Raw genomic sequence first — 20,462 nt, 5'->3', positions numbered from 1 at the left:
TATTGGCTCTTTGCATGATCGTTTGTTAAGCTCCAAGGCGACCTTGATTGAAATCATGCGAACGGCAACTCCTAAGTGTCAAGCTCTGGTGAGCTTGTTCAGTGGCATCGAGCTCCCCACACTCCATTACCCGCCTATCGCTGTCACCCAAGGAATCCAGCAAAAGACTCCACCTATGGGGGGTTTATCCAAGTCCCTCTCTTCCGAGTCTTTTACGTACCATCAATCAAGCATTGTCCGAGCTAGGATGTCGGGCTACGTTAATTAGCCCCGTGTGCACACCTGCGTACGGGTCTTTCAAAAGAAAATAGCATGAAAAGGACCAGTGTAGATGTAAAGGATTAGTTAGTTCAAATTTACAAGTAAGCTCTTGCCCAGGAGAAACGGCGGGTATGGGATTTTTCAAGGACCAGATCGTCGAAAAGTCCAGTAAGATCCCTTCACAAACACAGAAACGGACATGGGGGTTCAGTAGATATTGCCAGTATCATTAGCAGCCAGAAGCCTTGAGGAGATTTGTGATTAACCAAGGAAAATCGTAAGTCCTGCAATCATGCACCCGTCGAATGCCCAATCCCCGGAATAGAGCTCCATCCTAGACCTGCAAGCAAGGAATTGTAGTCACCGTATCCGGAATTTTCACCCCTCAACACGGATGTAGGACAGTCACTTCATCTTGAGATCCGCATGGTATGTTTTGCGATTCGGTCCCCAGGTAATCGAATGCTTGGTAAAGCTGCGGGCATCCCAGTCAAAGGAAACAATTATGTAGAAAGTCATGGAACAAAGGAAGCGAGACTGAATGGGTATCCGCCATGTATGCAACACAATCGAAGCAGAAAATTAGATTCTACCAGTATCCACGGCGGTCATAAGGTGGATAGTCGCCTCTTGGGGGGGTCCGAGGACGTCCGTAAGGTCTCGGTGCCATGTATGGGTCATCATAGTGGCGGGGAGGTGGTGGAGGCCGGGCATCATAGGGGTCATCGTAAGGACGACGAGGAGGGGGATAGTCTTCAATCCGAGGTCGAGGAGGGGTGCGACGGCCGTAGCCGTCACGTTCATAATAGTCGCGGCGGAGCGGAACAGGCGAGCGTTCCCTGTAATGGGCTCGGGGGCTGTAACCGCGAGGCGCGGGGAATCTCCTGTCGTACTCATCGATAGGAGGATAACTGCGGCGGGGTGAGCGGGACCGATATGGATCACGGAAGATGCGGTCGTCGTGAGGTTGAATCTGGAAGCAAACAATTAAGAATCCTGGTTCGTATCACATGTCCTGGCGAGGTCCTTACATCGGCGACACAGCTCACTCGGGAGCCCTTGAACTCTCGTCCATCAAGCTTATCGATGGCAGTTTTCAGGTCAGCTGCGGTCTCGAATTCAACGAACCTTGTTCCGTGTTAACGATTGGAAAATTATCATCCGTGACATTTCAAGCTTCACCCACCCTCTTCCTTGTTCGCGGCCAGTCTCCGAGTAGACAACGTCCAGACCAGATTGACGTGCAAAATCTTTCAGGTCCTATATGATCCAGTGGTAAGAATTGGCTTCCAAATGAGTGTAGACCCCAGTCAAAACCCGGTAATGCAAGAAGGCCAGGAGATGGTGAACAAAACAAAAGAGACACGAATCGTTGCAGGGACGGAACAGGAACAGGTCATATGTCGATCCAAGGGCTCCAAAGCTTTAAGTCCGCGGTGGTCACACTGTCATCCATCCAAGAAGGAAATTGTGGACATCCGAATTGCGACTGGACTGGGACGTCTGAACGTTCTTGGGTACATGCCAATGCCATGTCACAAGCAAACAGGTTCTATGAGCTTGAAATATCGGTATTGACTCGGGTCTCATGGATCCTGGGCTCGAATTCCTGGAAGCTGAGGTACAGAGATTGGGAAAATAGAAGGCTCATGGAACACTGGGTGGCCAGGTTGCGTGGTATCCAGGAGGTCCTAATAGAAGGAGAGATGGGCTGCTAACCTGCCAGCTTGTTTCCGGGAGACCAGAAACCAACATGCGGAAAATCGTACGACGGGGACGAGGCATGTTAGGGCGATCCGTGGGGCCAGGGAAATTTTCCTTGCGGCGTGGTCCACGCGCAAACTGGACTGTAAGTCGCTCGCCTTTGAAGTCGCTACCGTCTGTTTATAGATCAGTCAACCAGATACGTCAATCATCTGCATCGACAACTTACGAAATGCTAGATGGTGGATTGTCAGCCAGGTGATCCTGTCCGAAGTCAAGGCAGGGTTGCTCAGGGAAAATCTTACCAGGAACGACATCTCTAGCATCCATCGCATCCTCGTACTCGATAAACCCGAATCCGTTCATCAACTTGATCTCTGTGATCTTCCCGGAGCCATGGCTACTAAAGTGTTCCTCGATGTCCTGTTTGGTCACTGAATAAAAGCAACAACGACGCCAACACGGGCGCCATCGGCAAAAGTCAGCTCATCGCAACACAAGTAACGAGCAGTCTAAAAAGCACAAGGTTAAACTGCCAAAAGAAAGCTATATCCGTAGTCGTTGGGGTGCTGCAGGCCGGGAAATATGGATACTTAGGATGAGGGAGATGCTTGTTCGCCCTCACATCCCCATGTCCAAGGACAAACGAAGATCCCAGGAAACAGTTCGGAGACCCATGAGGGTTATGGGAAGAGCAGGTGGTCCAAAAGGGTCTCTCCTAGTGGTTTTGGAAGGCGCGAGTTGACGGTATACAGAATCCAGGTTGAAACAGACGGGGATATCTCCTAGGAAAGGGTAGATTTGATGATGAAGGCCTGCATACCGTTGCGGGGAAGATTCCCGAGATAAAGTCGGGTGGAGGAAACCTCAGTCATGGCGGTTAGACAGCAGAACGATTCTGGCTTCCGTTGGACTTGTGGTGGCCAAAACGATCCAGGTCAAAAAAGAGACGAGCGGAATATCTGGAGTCCTGGGTTCAGATAGTCGGGTTCCTGAGATTACTATGGCAGTGTATTCCTGTTATCCCGCGTAGTGGAAGGGCAGAATCTCCAGATGTGGCTCGTACGACGGGCTGGAAAACGGAAACCAGGCCAGGTTGGAAGGACGGAGTAGCTGCTAGATACAATCAGGTCAATATATCAGGTAAGAAAGGACAGTGAAATGAAAGAGAGGTAGGTGAGAGGGTGGATGAAAGCGAAGACTGTGAGGTTGAAGAAGGAGAAAGAGAGTCGAGATGAGGAGGGTGGAGGTCGGTTTGACCGCCAGACCGAAAGTACGAGAGAGGGACATACCTGCGATCACCCAGTCTATTCAGTCTTTCCCTAGCTAAGTAAATCGTCGCCAATCAGTAGACTAGGTGGTGCTGGGCAGGGCTGTGTTTCTTCCAGTCAGTTTTCCCTTTTCTAACGATGGACGAAACAATGCGAGACGTGATCGATCAATCAGAAGTGGCCGGCCCGCCTCACTTTGATGATCCACGTGGCTCCGCCCAAATTGCCTTGAGAACTCTAGACAGCCTCACTTGAAATACTCACTAGAATTGTAGAGTCCAATCTGTTCTTCTTGACCAGCCGATCAACACTCGACGGAGTACAAATGTTGTGATGATAGCGGCAGATACGAGGGTATTGTCTGAGAACCTACGTACTGGCTATATTTTCTGCCAGATCTATGGTCTGCCATCACTGGAAAGATCGTGGCCATTTCCATGGTTCAGCTCGCCAGTCCCCACGGGGCTCAACTTCAGCGCCAAAGATCAATCTGAGTCTCGGAAGTTCTCATGCATGCTGCTAAGTGAGAATTTGCCAAGAGAGGTACGCAAATTTCTACTTCGTATGCCAGTGTAGTAATGCGAGACTATTGATACTGTATATCTACTCCGTAATAACCTGTACATTTCATGTACGCTGAGTTTTGTATATCCTTTTGTATAGTACAAACATCACCCAAGAGGGAGAACTTGTCAGTAGAAACAATATGTCAACAGAGGAAAAGGATGCTCTAACCCGTAGAGTTGATCGACGGAAGTCCGCGGAGGATGAACTCGAACTATGCATTTCAAACGACACAGAAACAGTTGAAGATGATGAAATTGAAAGAAGATTACAGTGGGTATGAGCTTATGTCTTGAAGTATTTAGGGCCTTCTCCGCCCTGGGGTGTTTGCCAATTGATATCCTGTGTCGGTACCTTGATATCACACGTCTTGCAGTGGATACAGCTGTGTGTGGTTAGCATCTGCATGAGGAAAAAGAAAAATGCGCGTAAGAGTCAAGACTTACTTTTGGGCATTAATTTGGAAGCGAACGCCGTGCTGCTTGCTTGGATCTTCGACGTACTCGTAGACGCCAGCAGGACAGAATCTGTTTTCAACGCCCTGGTACTTGGGCCAAGCGATGTCCGTATGCTTGTCCCAATCAGCGACCTGCAAATGGACAGGCTGGTCCTCCTCGTGGTTCGTTCCCGTTCGGCTCACACTGGTCAGGATATCGAAGCTGATCACGCCGTCAGGTTTGGGGTATTCGATCTTTTTACATTCAGATGCCGATTTGGTGGATGCTGCATCTGTACCGTGGTGCTTGAGTGTCCAGGGTGTTTTACCGCGGAACAGGAAGGCTTCTAAGCCAGAGTAGAGGATACCGCCGTAAAGTCCGAGCGGGGATTTGAACGAGGGCCGCATATTCCGCACTTCGTACAGCTCCTTCCAAATCGAGGACTTTCGAAGAGCATCCTCGTATTCGAAAAGGAAGACAGTACCATTGTTGTCATTCTGCAAAGCATTGAAGGTAGCCTCCGCTGCCAACATGCCCGATTTCATAGCCGAATGAGTGCCTTTGATTTTGGGAACGTTGAGGAAGCCAGCAGTGTCACCGATGAGAGCGCCTCCTGGGAAAGCACATTTAGGAATCGACTGGAAGCCACCCTCGTTGAGTGCCCTAGCACCATAGGAGATGCATTTACCGCCCTCCAAGACCTCCCTGAACAAGGGATGGTGCTTGAGCTTCTGGAACTCTGCGTAAGGTGAAAGCCACGGGTTGGGATAGTCCAAACCGACGACCAACCCAATGCTGACCAGATTCTCTCCAAAATGGTACATCCAGGCACCACCGTAGGTGTCCCAAGGAAGTGGGTATCCCATAGAATGCACGATTTCTCCCGACTTGAACTTTTCCGGTTGAATCTCCCACACCTCCTTCAACCCGATACCGTAAGTCTGGGGTTGACTATCGCGTCTGAGGTCGTACTTCTTGATCACCTGCTTCGTTAAACTACCATGGCAGCCCTCGGCGAGGAGAGTGACACGAGCATGGAACTCCATACCCCGCTCAAAATTGTCCTTGGGCTTGCCGTCCCGACCAACACCAAGGTCGTTCGTCGCAACGCCGAGGACGGAGCCATCCGAATTGTAGACCAACTCGCTAGCAGCAAATCCAGGGTAAATCTCGACACCCAATTCCTCAGCTCGCTCACCCAGCCACTTCGTCAGCTCGTTCAGACTGACAATGTAGTTGCCGTGGTTTTTCATTTGGGGTGGGCCGGGAATCGGGAACGACGAGTTCTTGGTCAAAAAGCGCATCTTGTCCTCCCGCGCTGGTGTTGCGCCCTCAAAGCGTGATGGATTCTCCTCGGACAACCAATCGGGCAGAAGCTCATTCATTGCAGTTGGTTGGAGAACATTGCCTGAAAGTATATGCGCGCCCAGCTCTCCCGCTTTTTCCAGCAAGATCACACGGAACTCCTCGTTTCCAGCCTCGTTTGCGAGTTGCTTTAGTCGGATAGCTGCCGCGAGACCGGCAGGACCTGCGATGGTGAAGAGATCGAGTCAGCCATCAAACCGCGGAGTAGCCACGAATAGCTAGCAACCACGAAAGCTCTTACCGCCACCAACAATGCACACGTCCACCTCATCTGACTCCCTTTCTACTTGACGGGGATCGAACTGATCATGCTCGTCTGCAAGCCTTGTCGATAGCGACCGCGAAAATGCCCGAGTTTGACCGAGTAGTTGTCTCTGAGAGAAAAGCGCGGTGTGGCGGGCCGAATGCCTAGCGGACACTGCTCTCCTGCTCCGAACAGTCGTAGCAACAGTCGAAAAGGATGAAGCGGCTCTATTCAGTTGTGCGCGATTGGTTTGCAACTCGCGCCTCAAGAGAGGCAAGACGGCTCCTTTTGAAGCCATTGCGATATCGGAGAAAATTGCAACAGGGGATCCAAACTGCCACTTTCAGTACCTCTGAAGTCTACAGACAATGAGCAGACATGGCAATTTAGCCTTTCCAAGAAGAAAAACTTGGAGAAGATATTAATCACAGAAGATGCCCTGTGATCAACCCGAGTATGACTTAAAGGCTATGGTGGGACTTTCGTGGGATGGCCGAATTTGGCGGTGGACAGTCAAGTTGGCAGTACCCGAGGTAAGCTCAGCCAATGGGAATTTCGGCGATGGGAATCATCCTCATCCTACCTCGTCTTTCCGCTGGTAAACTGTTCATTCCGTCGGAAGCCGAATTCAACAGTGGACATGAACACTACGTAGGTGAAGAGCTTCGTTTGCTCACGCAGTATGAAACTGATGGTTTGAAGATGGTTCATGACGTGCGTCCCTCTCTACAGAGCAAATTACCTGATTCGCTTCTTAGTGCCAGTTCCCAGGCCACACGAGGCTCTGCGATGGAATCACATGAAAGACGCGTGAGGCTGAACATGTCCGAATGACACGCATCTGACCGTTTACGTTTAGACTACCTTACTCCGTACTATCCACCCGTATCATGTAAGGTTCTACACGTGGCTGAAGAGAAGATTCGGATAATGTAGATGAGAAGTAGAACAGGATAGGCCCAGATGATAACCTTCTCACTCCGCCCTTGAGATGTTGATTATGATGGTAGAAATACAGGGGGCGCCGACCGTATAACGTCACGGCCTAAGTTCAACTTATACGCAGGTCAGCACCCGCCTGTATACTGATACTGATCTGATATATTGGATAATGTCAACAGCTTCCGTAGCGTCCATGTATTATCTAGGCTTGATTTGACAGAGGAAAAATAAGAAATCAGTTGATCTTCAATTACCCAGTTCTCCACGGAGATTTGCTCATTAACGTGATTTCATCATTAACTTCCATTGAGATTAAGTCCGGAGTAGGAGAAGGACGATTGGACCAAGGCAGAAGAGCCTTAATTTAGTCAAGTTGGTGGATCACGAATCGTGACTCGAGAGATCTGGGGATAGAGAGGTCCGCGGCCAGGCTCCAGTCTGGAGGGGAATAAACCATGAAACACCTCAGGAACCGCCAGGACCTGTCAACTGCTCAAGGGCTAGTGGTTAGAAAACTCGTCCCTTTTGACTTTTCGATCCATCTCAGCTCAAACTTCAGTAATGGAAAGTATTCTGAAGTCCGACTGTTGGGTCAAGCCACCATCATCCGGAGTAGACAGGTCAACAACCCTCATAAACAAGGAAGGATAGGTAGAAAATCATGGTCAGAACACTCGTACCAAAGTGACGACCGGGCGAAAAGAAAAGACTTTTGTTCATTTGCCATTCGCTAAAGCGGCACGACAGGAGGCGCGTCGCGAGGGAAACCCACAGGGAGCGATATGCATTTTTATTTGTTGAGCAGGTATGGATGGATGGATGCAGTGGGTCTGACGAGCAGTTGCAGGAGCGACGCGGACTGGGCGACGGCCAGTGGCTGCAACCATGGAGAAAGGGATGTCTGATGGACAGCCAAACAGAGCGTGTACAGCGTGGTGGGGCTCCCAAAGAAAATGTGCTTGATGGGTCTCGCATTCAGCCAACCAAAAATGGCAGAATGGCACTTGCTGGGATGAAGGAGAGATAAGCCACTCAGCCTCGAGGATTTGACCACCCCAGAAGGCGCTAGTGAAACGCTAAGTCACAAACAGATGCCCCAAAGCAGCCAAACCCATGGATGGAAACGACCTCCATCGCTGCTTTTGCCGCCACCGCCCGGCCCAGCCTCCCCTGACGCCAGCACTCTCGGGCGCTGTGAGTCAGCCTATATAAAGGCCCAACCTCCCACTTTCCTGTTGCTGTTGGAATTTTGACCCTGGTCTTGGCACCGCCCGGAACGCCGAAACTAATCTTCCAGTCGCCTTCTTCCCGACGACCAACCTCTCCTCCCTCCCCTCTCTCTCCACACTCGTATAGAGTCGCAGAGTTCCGCTATCTTCAGCATAGTATTCTCCGCTTCTTTTGGCCTGAAGAATTCCGGGAAGAAGCCTAATAAGACGCTCAGAAGAAAGGAAAAATTTCTTCCGCGCAGTTTCAGTATCTTCGCTGAAACACGAAGCTTGCAGCCTCAGGTGTGCATCTTCGCCACTCTCTTTCAAGAACACAGATAGACATCTCCAATACCCAAAAAGGGAAAAAATCAAAACCAAGAAAAAAAGTTGTTTGCTCGACCTGAAGAAAAAGCTTTGCTCTTTCACGTGCTTCTGTCACTGTCCATTCTCTCACTTCCACTTGTTTTTGTGCTACTGCATAAGTGTGACTAGGAAACACTTGATTGTGCTTTTCTAGTATCTCATCATCTCGCTGGTGTTGAGCTTTTCTCTGGTTGGTTTTGCCTCTTGTCATCTCCACCAGATCTATCTTGCTGCTGTTCGTCTATCGACTCCTCACTTCGAGCTTGAGTTGAGCTAAGGCAGCATTGCTGTAGGGGAGACATTGAGTTGTTCATCTCCCACAAAGGGTGAGGCTCACTTTTTTTTTCTTCTTTCTTCCGCGCCTACAAAAACATTCACAGTCGCAACACATCGTCACCCACCTTTCCGCTATCTTCCTCGCCACCTTGTTTCTCATTTATCTGCTCCCACCTCCCTCACCCCTCTGTCCATATTGTGACATGAATTCTCGTGATCATCAATCTATTGGCTTTTGACTGACTCGGTCTTCTGAGAGGATAGACTGCCGTCTACAAGCTCTTTGGCTCGCGACTTTACCTCGCATATCTACTTCAGTTTCGGCTGGTCTACAGCTCGAGTATTTCTCTTGCTCACGTCGCAATGGAATCTCTCACGACCCATCCTTCTACCGCGCAGCAGGCCCGGGCCTTCACTTCCCCCGCTTCTCTGTCCTTTCCCGGTGGTGCCGGTGATTTGACACCTCCGTCTTCTGAAAAAGAAGGAAACATGGCGATTGGCGCTCAGGGTGCGAATGGAACTGTGAACGGCCATCAGCAGGGAGGGAATGCCGTCAACGGCAATGGGGTGACGCCCGCTACTCCCGCTGCGACTCCTGGTGCCAATGCTCCGGGAAGTGGTATCGTGCCTACCTTGCAGTGAGTATACTCTTGCTGTTTTTCTGGATCACCAGAATGCTGAACAAGGATTTTCTCTTCAAGAAACATTGTTGCTACTGTCAACCTTGACTGCCGCTTGGATCTCAAGACTATCGCGCTTCATGCGCGAAATGCAGAGTACAACCCAAAGGTATTAACTTCCACACCTCCCTGAGCCGGGTCATATCGGGGTACAGTGTGGGCTGAACTGCTTTTCCTTTAATAGCGTTTCGCGGCCGTGATTATGCGTATCCGGGAACCGAAAACTACCGCACTGATATTCGCCTCGGGCAAGATGGTCGTCACTGGTGCGAAGTCTGAAGACGATTCCAAGCTGGCATCCAGAAAGTACGCGCGTATCATCCAGAAACTGGGCTTCAATGCCAAGTTCACCGACTTCAAGATCCAGAACATCGTCGGCTCTTGTGACATCAAGTTCCCTATTCGCCTGGAAGGTCTGGCTAGTCGCCATCACAACTTCAGTTCTTACGAACCTGAGCTTTTCCCTGGTCTCATCTATCGTATGATGAAGCCCAAGATTGTCCTCTTGATTTTCGTCAGTGGAAAGATTGTTTTGACTGGCGCCAAAGTTCGTGAGGAGATTTATCAGGCGTTCGAACTGATCTATCCTGTGCTTTCTGGTATGGTTATTTTTTTTTTTTTTTGCTGTTCGAAGCAGAACTATATGCTAACGATTCGACCAGATTTCCGGAAGGTCTAAGAGCCTCCGCAGCATATCTGTCAGCATATGAAGATCACCACCCACTTCATATCCTTCACACATTCCCACCTGTATTAACACTTCTTTTTTTCCTTTTGAGAGGTTCATAGGGATGGGTGGTCTTTTCAGTTCCTTTTGCTGAGACCTCGCTTATGATGATTTTTCATGCTAGCATTTGTACGGCGTTCTAGCGATTCGGACCTTCTGCCCCATGGTCGTTGTTCCCTGTTTCAAATATTTCAAATGTTTACAATTAGATAGTAGCACAATCCGCGGACTCGGGGGGCGGTACTGTGCGCTGGTCGAATGGTTGCCTCCTTTCTAATACTGGTCGTGTTCTTCGCCTATTGGCTTGAACTCTCCCTGGCTTTGTCCAGGATGAGGTTGCTCTTTGTTTTATGAGCTCGTGGGATATGGACGAAAAGAAAATGATGCCGCACTTGATTAGACTACGACATTCTTAGGAATGAAATGAATGAGGTAGTCTTTTCTTCACTTCCAAAATAATATAAAAATCTGTGAAGGCCCATCATAATACATATAGTCATGAGTCTTGAAGGCCCATTCGATGTTAGATATGTTTCTCCAATGGTGTTACTAGGTAGTATAGGGATGCCCGATGCCATATTTTCGTTACCCTCTCATATTATTGCTTCTTGAACAGAGATCTGTCAGGACGACCGATAATAATCTACTGATCTATTCTTGTATATCTTATGTACAGGACGAAAGAGCTATCATAAAACGCTCTTCCGCTGAGCTTTCGTACTTTTGGCCAACTCTTTCATCAGGAGAAGCCCCTGCTCCCCGGATCTGGTCCCGTCGCCTTCGAAAGCGCTCTGGTCGACCTTGACCGGCCACTTCCAGAGATTGCGCAGCTCAGGCTCGAGCTTTCCTTCGATCGCGTCAACGACTTTGTCGCCCAGAACAGGGAAGAACTTGTATGCGTGACCACTGCCGCCTGTGGCGAGGAACAAGCCTGCGTAGTCGGGGTGGTAGTCGACGATGAAGTCGCCGGTGGGTCTGGGGTATAGTGTCCTCGTGTTAGCCGTCACATTGTTTTGGAGAGGGTGAAGAAAGTGGTTCCTTACGTGTCGGTGTACCAGCACACGCGGGTTGTGACGAACTCACGCTCCGCGAAGTTGGGAAGTAGCTCCTTGAGGGCTGTTCTGAAGGCTTCCTGGCCCTCCAGAGGGACGGGGATGCCGTTCTCCGGCAGGCTGACTTGCATTGTGACGCCGTTGCCGCCGGGGATGGGTACGGCCTTGGGGTTCTGGTAGCCGTAGGCGTGGCGGGCGATCTTGAGGAGGTTATTTCGAGGCGGGATTATGAAGATGCCGTTGGCGAAGTTGAGGACGGTGGGGATGTTCTCTAGTCGGCGCTGCTCTTTGTCTGAGATGTGCATGTATGCCAGTGCTTGGCCGGTTGAGATGGCCCTGCCGCGGAGGTCGACAAGCTTGCCTGTCCAGGCGCCTGTCGCGAGGACGACAAGATCGGCCGTGAGTGTCGTGCCGTCCGTCAAGACAACACCGGTGACTCTGCGCTGGGAGGTGGCGCTCTGGCTATCGGCAAGCAGGAGCCTGTCGACCTCGCCGGTTTTGAAAACCACCTTCCCCTGCTCGTCTAGTAGCTTCTTTGCGAATCGCACGCCTGCTGCCGCGTCTGCCCAGCCCGAGCCCCAGTTGATGTATCCCCCCGCTACATTCAACTCCTTCCCATATTCTGGCACGATCCGCATCACATCAGCTGCCGACGGGAGTAGTTCGACCTTGTCGCCCTCCAACTGCTTGACATTGTGGTAGCTCTTGGTTGCATAGTTTTTCGCCTTCTCATTGCCAGGCGTCCAGACGAGCATCAGTCCGTTCTGCGTGTAGCGACCTTCCTTTCCCCATTCGGTGTTGCGCCAGCGGTCAATGGCGGCAGCAGCGAGTTTCGCGTAGACGGGATGTGAATAGTCAGCGCGGATGATTCGCGAACTGTCAACGGAGGAACCATGCGGGTTAGGAATTATAGGGGATTGTTCCAGCAGGGTTATTTGACAGCCTTGGTGTCGTTGCGACAACGATAGGGCGGTCGACACTATATGCGATCAGTTCCTGATGTGTCAAGACATAGGAGGGGTCACGGAATGCAATTGACGAAGGAAATATAGCCGTCACACAAATCAAAATAGGAACAATGGATATTAATCGACTTCTTTGCCATGGGCAGGGAATATCATTTCATCTTCTATTTTCAGGTAACAATTGCAATAGTCCAAGGAAAATCGAAGGACTCACAGCCAAATACACCTCCACCAACGATAAGGATCTTTTGAGGGGGCGCCATGCCTTCCTCAAATCAAGGTCTTCGCTGCAGTATCTACTCTATCCCAATTGACCAACAGATTGAAGAAGATCGCAAGAAAGCCAGAAGGGAAGAAGTACGCAGCTGGAGGAGAGAATCACCCCTCTTATGTGGGATGCGGAGAACTCCATAACTAGCACCAGATAAGAGCCGGCCCGGCTCCGGCGGTCGGATGTCACTTTTTGAAACCTCACGCCCTGCCGTTCTTGGCCTGACCAGTCAAGGTGTCAACAGAGATGGACTCCGGGTCATACCACCATCAATTTTGATTGGAGGTGATTGCGCTTTGTCTATATGTTTTACTCTTAACGGTCATGCAATATTTGAGCTTCGATGGATAGAGCACGGCAGAGGAATGGAATCAAAATCACTGCCCTGATACCTCGAAAATTCGTTGAGTCCTATCAACTTAGGCGAGAAAATCCGGCAGACCTAATCCGATAGACTTGTTATCACTCGCAGTCATGAGTGCATCGCGAGCAGGCCGAGCAGCCTTGAAGAAGGCTAAAATGCCTGTGTCCGGTCCCAAGACCGCGACTGTAGAAAGACCAAGGTCAGTACGATGTAGAATGGGATTTCATCCTTATTCTCTGTTATCATCTCATGTCTCAGACTACTGACTTAGAGTAGCCCCAACCGTCCGGCGGCTCCTGTGCTGCCGAAGCGGGCCAACCCTCATTTATTGAATCTCAAGCCAGAGCCTGAGACCCCTCGACTGTCCCCACGAGCCATGACTGTTCTGGGAGTCTCAGCGCTCACCATCAGCACCTATTGCGGCTATCTCTACGCTTCCTATAGGCGGGAGGTATCTAAGGCGCAGTCACTTGATGTTCCCCAGGATGTATCAGACCGGTACAACCGCACCGCACCCAACTTTGACGCTGAAGTCGAAATGTCAGAGAAGGTGATGCGTATGGGCAAGAAACGACAAGACCTTGTCCGGAAGGCGCGCGGGGATGTCTTGGAGGTGAGCTGCGGTACAGGTCGTAACCTGGAGTACTACGATCTGGGGGAAAGACGCGGTTTTGATGAAAACGGAAAAGCAGTGATCCGGGGCTGTCGCTCCGTCACCTTTGTCGATCTCAGCCCGCAAATGATAGAAGTCGCACGCAGCAAGTTCGAGAAGCTCCATCCGAACTTCAAGAATGTGACGTTCCGTGCGCAGGATGCAAAGGACGTCGTTCCCCCATCGGCAGGAGCGAAGCCAGCATACTACGATACCATCGTGCAGACCATGGGATTATGCTCGATGCCGGATCCTGTAGGCACACTGCGCCATTTGGGATCGATTACAGAACCGAACAACGGGCAGATATTGCTGCTCGAGCATGGTCGGTCATACTACGACTGGCTAAACAATATCTTGGACAATCTGGCTCCCGCGCACGCGGACCGGCATGGGTGCTGGTGGAATCGGGATATTGGCGAGATTGTTCGGCAAAGTGGGTTGGAAATCGTGGAGGAGAAACGGTGGCACTTTGGGACAACCTGGAAGTATGTCCTGAGGCCGGTACGTGAAAGTCAAGATGCTAAACAATGACGATCGGGATGCATTGACATAATTGGCATAACATTGTATATTAGATAGACTTGAGTCTGTACGATCTGTGACTATATGAAAGACAAGTAATGGCGCATGACATGGCTCCGGAGTCGATCATTGCATCAATATGCGGTCAAAAGTCCGTTGATATGCTAGACTCCTTGAATGAGCAGTTTATAGTACTAGTTGGCTATTCGAACGAGTTACGATATCTGAATCGTAACATACTTTGACATGATAAGATGGAGCCAGAGGTTGTAGACGGAGTTCCCAGCCCCTCACACTATATAAATCATGACGTCTTCCTTTCGTTCGGAGGAGCTCATCTTGGTGTTTGACCACGTACACCACCGCCGATCAACTTAGTAGATCTAAATAAAACTTCTACGGTGAAGTCTCTCGACGATCTGGAGAGTTACGGAGTAGTTTAGGCTCCTAAGGACGCCAAATGAGGTCAAGATGGCGTTGCCAAATGCATCACTTATGCGGGGTACACGGAGTCTTGGTTAAAAGTATATATCTTGTTTAGCGAGCTCAGAGTTTCCAGAAAGGACTCATCTGTATCCTGGATTGGGCCCGATGGGCAGGATTCTAGGCGCTTGATCCAATGATAGAGCTGATATCTGGTTCATATGATGGTTATGTGCTCATATTTGAGACATTGGTTTTATTGAGATGTGTCATGGTGATCCTGAGGCAAGTCCTGACAGGTCAATCATCTCCGAGAGAGAAATCACAGTAGGAGATAAGTACTCCGTAACATGTTGATAGCACTTGGTAAACGAGAAGTCTGTTCTATTCGTGGACCTGTCGTTCTACATGTATGGAGTTGTTGACATAGACGCTGTTTGATATGACCTTGATAAGAGGGTGTGTGCCCCTCTATCCCTCTTCCTCAAGCGCGGATCATGGGTAGATACGCCATACATGCGTCAATAAACAATGCAATATCGATGCAAATAATGTATGTAAGTAGATGGTAGATACTCATACAGCGAAGTCTAATATGTGTGGTTAAGCAAGGAATCGTGTACGTTAACGGTCTGCGCTGTAGGTTAAGCATAGTTGCATGAGAAACACCTCCTAGCGAGGCAGAGATAATACCCTAGAGTATTTTGATCGCAATGTGACTGTCTACATTGATTACCCCTAAAGCGACAAAAGATTTCAGATAAGCATAATCATAAATCTCCTTTGTCACATCAGCGAGATACTCAAGTCCGTGAGGCTCTAAGCATAGAATAGGAGGTGTGATGTGGTAGCTTGGCAACAAATAACGACAGGGATGCTTGGAATGAGTGTACGTATAGGTACTCTGCGCATCCCTTGCCGCCCCGCTGATACATATCACATTGCACCTAGGCATGCATTTGAAACTGGGGTAGTACCGGCCGAAGTGCGCATTCTCCAACCTCCTTGTTGTTTTGAACTTACAATCTACCGTTACCACAGGAATTTGTCCTATCCATTTTAGAGACGGTCTATCTACGGAGGTGTACAGCATGCTTGGAGATTAACGTACGGAGTAGGAAGGGTGATATCCTCCGACAGCTATACTTTTTCGAGCCAACACAACACGAGAGTAACAGGGTCTCAGCATCAGAAAAAGCAAGGAGCGGGCAAGCCACTGGCAACTGGCGACTGGCCATTTGCGACACTCGACAACCCACATCCGGAAATCTGGAAAGTGTAAAAATCATGACAAGCCTCATTGTGGCCCATCCGATTGGATTTTATCCCACTCTGCTGCATAGCTCGGAATTTGCTCCAACGTCGACAATTTCATTCGCTATTTGATGTCCAAAACGGCGCCGCTAGGAACGCGTGGTCACATCTTGAATCCACTTTTCTGGATGGGAAGCTCTTTAGAATTCCCCCTTCCATTCGTTTGAATTTCTGTTAGATTCCATCTTGTTTCTTGGGTTAGTCCCGAAATCAACATACTACACGCTAATGCTGGCTCAAACCTTCCTCCCTTCTCCGTTTCCCTTTTTCCCTGTCCTTGTATTGACTTTTTGTATGGACCGTGGACATCGCCTTTCTAACCTCTGTTTGTCCTTGAAAACCACGGAACGAAGCAAGCTATGATGCATTCACTGACTAAAATTCCAATGGAGATTCGCCGCCATATATGTCATACAAGATTTTGATTGGGAGCTTCAAAGATATGAGCATAACTTCTGTTTAGCAAAAGGTAAACAAGCGACGATCGGAGAATGCTCATCTATTGAGTCGGTCAAGAGGCAAGTCTACGCTACCGTAGCACTTGGCAACTATCTAAGATGTTGGCAAGCCAATGCCTCTCTATAGAGTTAGCCTGTGTGGAAGTGAGCTGGCTCAATAATAGTGGCTAGTATCGGGGCTATGTAGGTAACCGCCATACTTCTTGTTTGTTTTCTATCTATCCAAAAAGAAAAAATCTCTGCGCAGCAACCAGGAGTGCTGGACCGTCTTCAGCTGGTCGAGCTGCCAGCGCGGGAGCCTAGCAAGCAATACGTAGCTACCCGATTCGCCTCTTTGCTCGCTCCATAATGGTGCATAACTCCACCCTAGAGCCCATGCAGAACCATAGATGATCCTAGGCTCCTTTCACCAATCAGATAGTCAGCCATTTTTGCTAGTCGTCATACTCACATGGCTGGCCCCACTGTACTTTTGCCCCTTTGGTCACTTGCCTGTGAATCTGTGATCCATCTTCAGAAATTCAGATAGATACTAGACATCCAAACGCACATACTTACAACCACCGCCAGGCGGTTTTGCCTAGGAACAGCTATGGCGGTGAAGACTTGATGAACATCTAGGCTCTTCTCCTGCTCTAGCTTGTGTCGATATTGTTGGACTAGCGCAACCTAAGGACATATTTAGTAATAATAAGAGGATGTACTATTATGGAGGTACGGAAGAAATGAAGAACAATACCCAGGTTTCGGCCATTTGCTTTTCTTCTTGCTCCGTAGTCGGTACCATACATAAGGTAGGCAAGCATTCCTGGCGGAATAAAATAGTAAAGAAAAGGCCAGCCCATCTTCTGCCAATCCAATCAACGCCACCCTGAAGCACCCGCCCTGATTTTTTTTTTTTTTTTCCTACTTTTTCTCCCTTCGTAAATCGTTAGAAGAAAATCTCTAGGGAAAAATACCCCAACTCCACTCGGTCTTCACACCCTTTTCCATCTTGCCTTTCTATTTTCCCTTTTGGAAATGATTGTTAATTGTTTCCTCTCATCGCCCCATAACAATCATAATTCTTGGGATCAACTGGCCAACGAGCTGCCCTCTGAATATTCTTTCTTTTCTGCTTGTCTCCTCCCGCCCATCCCGACATCTCATCATCGCCATCACCTCCATCCATCCATCTAGCTACTCCCTCTCTCTCCTTTCCTGCCCCCTTCCCTGTAAACTGCTTCCCATCTCGTTCTCCATCCTTCTACCTTGTTACTATCCTCACTCGTGTGTTATTATCTGTTATCATCGTTGTTAATCATCTACTCTATATTAACGCTTTATTGTCGTTGATTTTAGTAATATTACTTCGCATCGCTTCCCTTTAATTTCCGAACTTGTATTTTGTTTGGTTGTTCGTTACTACTATACCATACCCATATCTCACCTGCTTCACTGATTGTTCTTCCCCCCGTATATTACTTTCTCCATCCACAAGTCTATTTCCACACATTATGCCTTACAATACTCGCCGCAAGTCGTTGTCTCTTCCTTCGCTGGGTATTCATCTTCCCAATTCATCTCGTCGGTCCCCTTCTGCGTCGAAACAGCCGCACGCGACCGACGATCAATTGCCGCCATCTAAAAAAGTAAAGAGGTCGCACGACTCGGTATCATCATCACCGGAGCCTTCGCCATCCTCGACTTCTTCCACAGATGCAAAGGACCAGCAAACAATACGGCCGAACGGAAGGCGCGGAATTTATGAGCATACGCCGCCTCCGTCCCCTACGGACGGAACCGCTGCGCCCAAGATCGACACAGAAGGTATCAACGACGACATCGTCGTGGGTGTGATTGAGCAACTAGAGAAGACGGGAAATCGCCCTCACCTAGTTAAGGAGCTCGCAGCCATTCTCGTTACCCTCAACGAGAATGTCGCAAAGTACGCCGTCCCCTACTCTTCAAACCGTCCTATGCTTGGAAGCTAACAGTCTCGCTTTTGCATTTAGCTCCGCCAATCCCGCTGCTCTCTTGTCTTCCCGACTAGGCACGTACATAAAGCGCCCTTGGACTGCTCTGGCGCCGTGCCCTATTGCAAAGGAATTGATTCCTATACATCCGCGCAAAGTGTATTACTACCTCACGACATTACCGCGTCGGCCTATTCCCGAGAACTCGGATGACGTGATTATTCCAGGTGTGGATGGGAAAGACCTCACGCCCAGCGTTTCCAACGCTGACCTGGATGATGAGGAGATGTTGGCACGGGAACGATCGCTTAGTCCCGAGGTCGACCTGTCCTCGCCTGACTTCGAGGAAGAAAATATCGATCGTAGTGCAGGACGCCCTGGCCACAGTTTCAGTGAACATCACAGCCATGCGCGCCTCATGCATTCGAATCGCGCCGCATCTCCGCCGCTGGAGGGCGATGAGAAGGAGTTCACGCAGACTGCCAGTGCTGTTCGCGAGCGGGCCTCGGAGCAGAAAGCAGCCACGGAGAAGTCCTCTGCTCTTTCGGATGCTCTCAGCGAGTTGGAAAACGGAGTCATGAGCATTTCGGAGACCTCAGTCGAAAACAGTCCTCTTTCCTCTATCAACGAGGAGCGCCTGCCGGATCACGAGGACAGCGATTACTTCTCACACGGAAACTGCCAGGTCCAACAGCGGTTACAGCAGCAGCTGGAGTTGGAGCAACTTGATACCGATGACGTGGCTGCGTCGGCCCTCTTCGGTACCTCGCCTTCCCCGTCACTCGCGTCGGTCGCGTCGTCGCTCTCGTCAGGGACGAGTGCCGCGTCCGATGACGGTCTTGAAGCTGAGGACCGTGCGACTGTCCTCGCCAGTGCTCTCCAGATCAGCCTTCCTGAAGATCCTAGTGTTCGCTCGGTCTCGACCCTGAAGCGATCTATCGACATGTTAAATAGTGAGCTTCCAGACATTGAGATGAAGATGTCGGAGCTAGCTGAGCAGGAAGACAAATTGGTGCTCTCTGGGAGAATCCAGGACATGGATATGGACATGGTCTTTGATTCGTGGCGAGAGTTGCAGAATCCGGAGACTGTAGAAGTCGACGAGCTCGACGAGATGTTCGGTGAGATCTGAACATCTCGTGAGCACTCCAATCGCCAGTCGCGATAGATTAACCTCTCACCTGGGTGACTGCGACGGTCCACAATCCATCGTATGCATTGCAGAGCCTATGGCTCTTTGCATGCATCCCACCGATGTTACTGCGTCCGTTGGAACTTGTTCTCATTTCTCCACTCCGCAAAGACGAATCCTCCCTCTACGTTCTCGCACCCTGTGGCTGCGAGGGATATCCTTGTTATAATCTTGTACTCCTGTTATCTGTTTAATGCGCGCCCTACTTTCCGCGTTGCTGGGTCTCTGCGCCTTCCCAACTATGTGGCCATTGAGCCGGCTTCACTGTATATATATCTATCGTCTTTTTGGGTTTCCGTTATACGGCGGTTCGAATATTCTCCAGCTGGTCTTGATGTATCTATGTCTTTCCTATGTTCCTTTCGATCACAATTTGTGGAAGAAAGGTTATTTTGCGCGTCATGCAAAAAGCCAAGAGCAAAGAAGCATTTCTCGAAAGAGGAGAAACGGTTAAAGAAAATGGGAGGAAGCGAAATGCGTTTGATGGTTTGATGCCTCTCCTATGTATGTTATCTAAATGAAACAGCATCACAAAAACATGTTCATCTCTATCCTCCTCTAAGCTATCGTTGAAGGGAAACAGTGCTACGTCTCATGATGCCTCATCCCTAGTCATTACCTATCTCTATCTATCGCAAGGAGGGGGGAGCTTATCTAATCCTCCATCACCATGGAAGAGGAATCAGAGTTTAGAATCATTTGTGGTTATGGGATCCCTTTTCCAGGCTCTCCCTCTTTCTTTGCCTCTCTAATCTCAATCCTGCTCTCGGGGAGGAGAAGTGCCTAGCTGTCATCCCCTCACGGATCTCCCTCTTGTCCTTCGAAAGAGTAGGGCAAATCTTACTCGGTCCAGAAGATATCTAAGTACTGATCTTTCGATCGTCCGCCATCTGATTGGCGCCTGTTTCTTCTGCTCCCACGCCACATTTTTGTCAGTAGTAATAATAGGTCTGTGTTCTGTCGTTCGGATCTCTTTTCCCTTGTCTCAGTTTCCCCCTGGCTCTTTTCGCCATTATAACATACTCCAAGCACATTCGATTCACGAATGGCAGTTGATTTGGCCTGTTTCTTAACCGCCTCGTTTTCATACTGGTCCTGAAACAGGGTCGTCGGCTCAGAATTGCTACACAATGCCCATTCTATCGTTGGCCGCTCTAGACTATTGTGGAACAGAGTCCTGATACGAAGACGCAAACACCTGTGACCAAGACTTTCCTCGACCAACTCACCCGGTCAAACTTCTCCC

General features: G+C 49.6%; 6 protein-coding genes across 6 annotated transcripts; 3 read left to right on the top strand and 3 right to left on the bottom strand.

Annotated features, from left to right (window-relative positions):
• Positions 1-850: 850 nt before the first annotated feature.
• NFIA_067190 (putative pre-RNA splicing factor Srp2) lies at positions 851-2,331 on the bottom strand (the record flags this gene model as incomplete). The annotated part of the gene is made up of 5 exons (XM_001263448.1): positions 851-1,234; positions 1,293-1,389; positions 1,448-1,521; positions 1,981-2,141; positions 2,271-2,331. The coding sequence occupies 5 exons, from the start codon at positions 2,329-2,331 to the stop codon at positions 851-853; spliced, it is 777 nt and encodes a 258-aa protein (XP_001263449.1).
• Positions 2,332-4,085: 1,754 nt separating this feature from the next.
• Positions 4,086-6,144, bottom strand: NFIA_067180 (electron-transferring-flavoprotein dehydrogenase; the record flags this gene model as incomplete). Its single annotated transcript, XM_001263447.1, has 3 exons — positions 4,086-4,185; positions 4,247-5,765; positions 5,844-6,144. The coding sequence occupies 3 exons, from the start codon at positions 6,142-6,144 to the stop codon at positions 4,086-4,088; spliced, it is 1,920 nt and encodes a 639-aa protein (XP_001263448.1).
• Positions 6,145-9,001: 2,857 nt separating this feature from the next.
• On the top strand, positions 9,002-9,997 carry NFIA_067170 (TBP family protein; the record flags this gene model as incomplete). The annotated part of the gene is made up of 4 exons (XM_001263446.1): positions 9,002-9,276; positions 9,340-9,427; positions 9,503-9,917; positions 9,981-9,997. The coding sequence occupies 4 exons, from the start codon at positions 9,002-9,004 to the stop codon at positions 9,995-9,997; spliced, it is 795 nt and encodes a 264-aa protein (XP_001263447.1).
• A 737-nt stretch (positions 9,998-10,734) lies between these two features.
• Positions 10,735-12,325, bottom strand: NFIA_067160 (NAD(P)/FAD-dependent oxidoreductase; the record flags this gene model as incomplete). The annotated part of the gene is made up of 3 exons (XM_001263445.1): positions 10,735-11,020; positions 11,089-12,076; positions 12,277-12,325. The coding sequence occupies 3 exons, from the start codon at positions 12,323-12,325 to the stop codon at positions 10,735-10,737; spliced, it is 1,323 nt and encodes a 440-aa protein (XP_001263446.1).
• A 482-nt stretch (positions 12,326-12,807) lies between these two features.
• NFIA_067150 (class I SAM-dependent methyltransferase) lies at positions 12,808-13,883 on the top strand (the record flags this gene model as incomplete). Its single annotated transcript, XM_001263444.1, has 2 exons — positions 12,808-12,896; positions 12,974-13,883. The coding sequence occupies 2 exons, from the start codon at positions 12,808-12,810 to the stop codon at positions 13,881-13,883; spliced, it is 999 nt and encodes a 332-aa protein (XP_001263445.1).
• A 3,682-nt stretch (positions 13,884-17,565) lies between these two features.
• NFIA_067140 (uncharacterized protein) lies at positions 17,566-19,156 on the top strand (the record flags this gene model as incomplete). Its single annotated transcript, XM_001263443.1, has 2 exons — positions 17,566-17,996; positions 18,064-19,156. 2 exons carry the CDS (start codon positions 17,566-17,568, stop codon positions 19,154-19,156), a joined length of 1,524 nt encoding a protein of 507 aa, XP_001263444.1.
• Between the last annotated feature and the right edge of the window lie 1,306 nt (positions 19,157-20,462).

Source organism: Aspergillus fischeri, genomic scaffold (assembly GCF_000149645.3).
Source record: "Aspergillus fischeri NRRL 181 1099437636252 genomic scaffold, whole genome shotgun sequence".
Taxonomy (NCBI): Eukaryota; Fungi; Ascomycota; class Eurotiomycetes; order Eurotiales; family Aspergillaceae; genus Aspergillus; species Aspergillus fischeri.
This window is presented reverse-complemented; position numbering and strand designations above follow the sequence as displayed.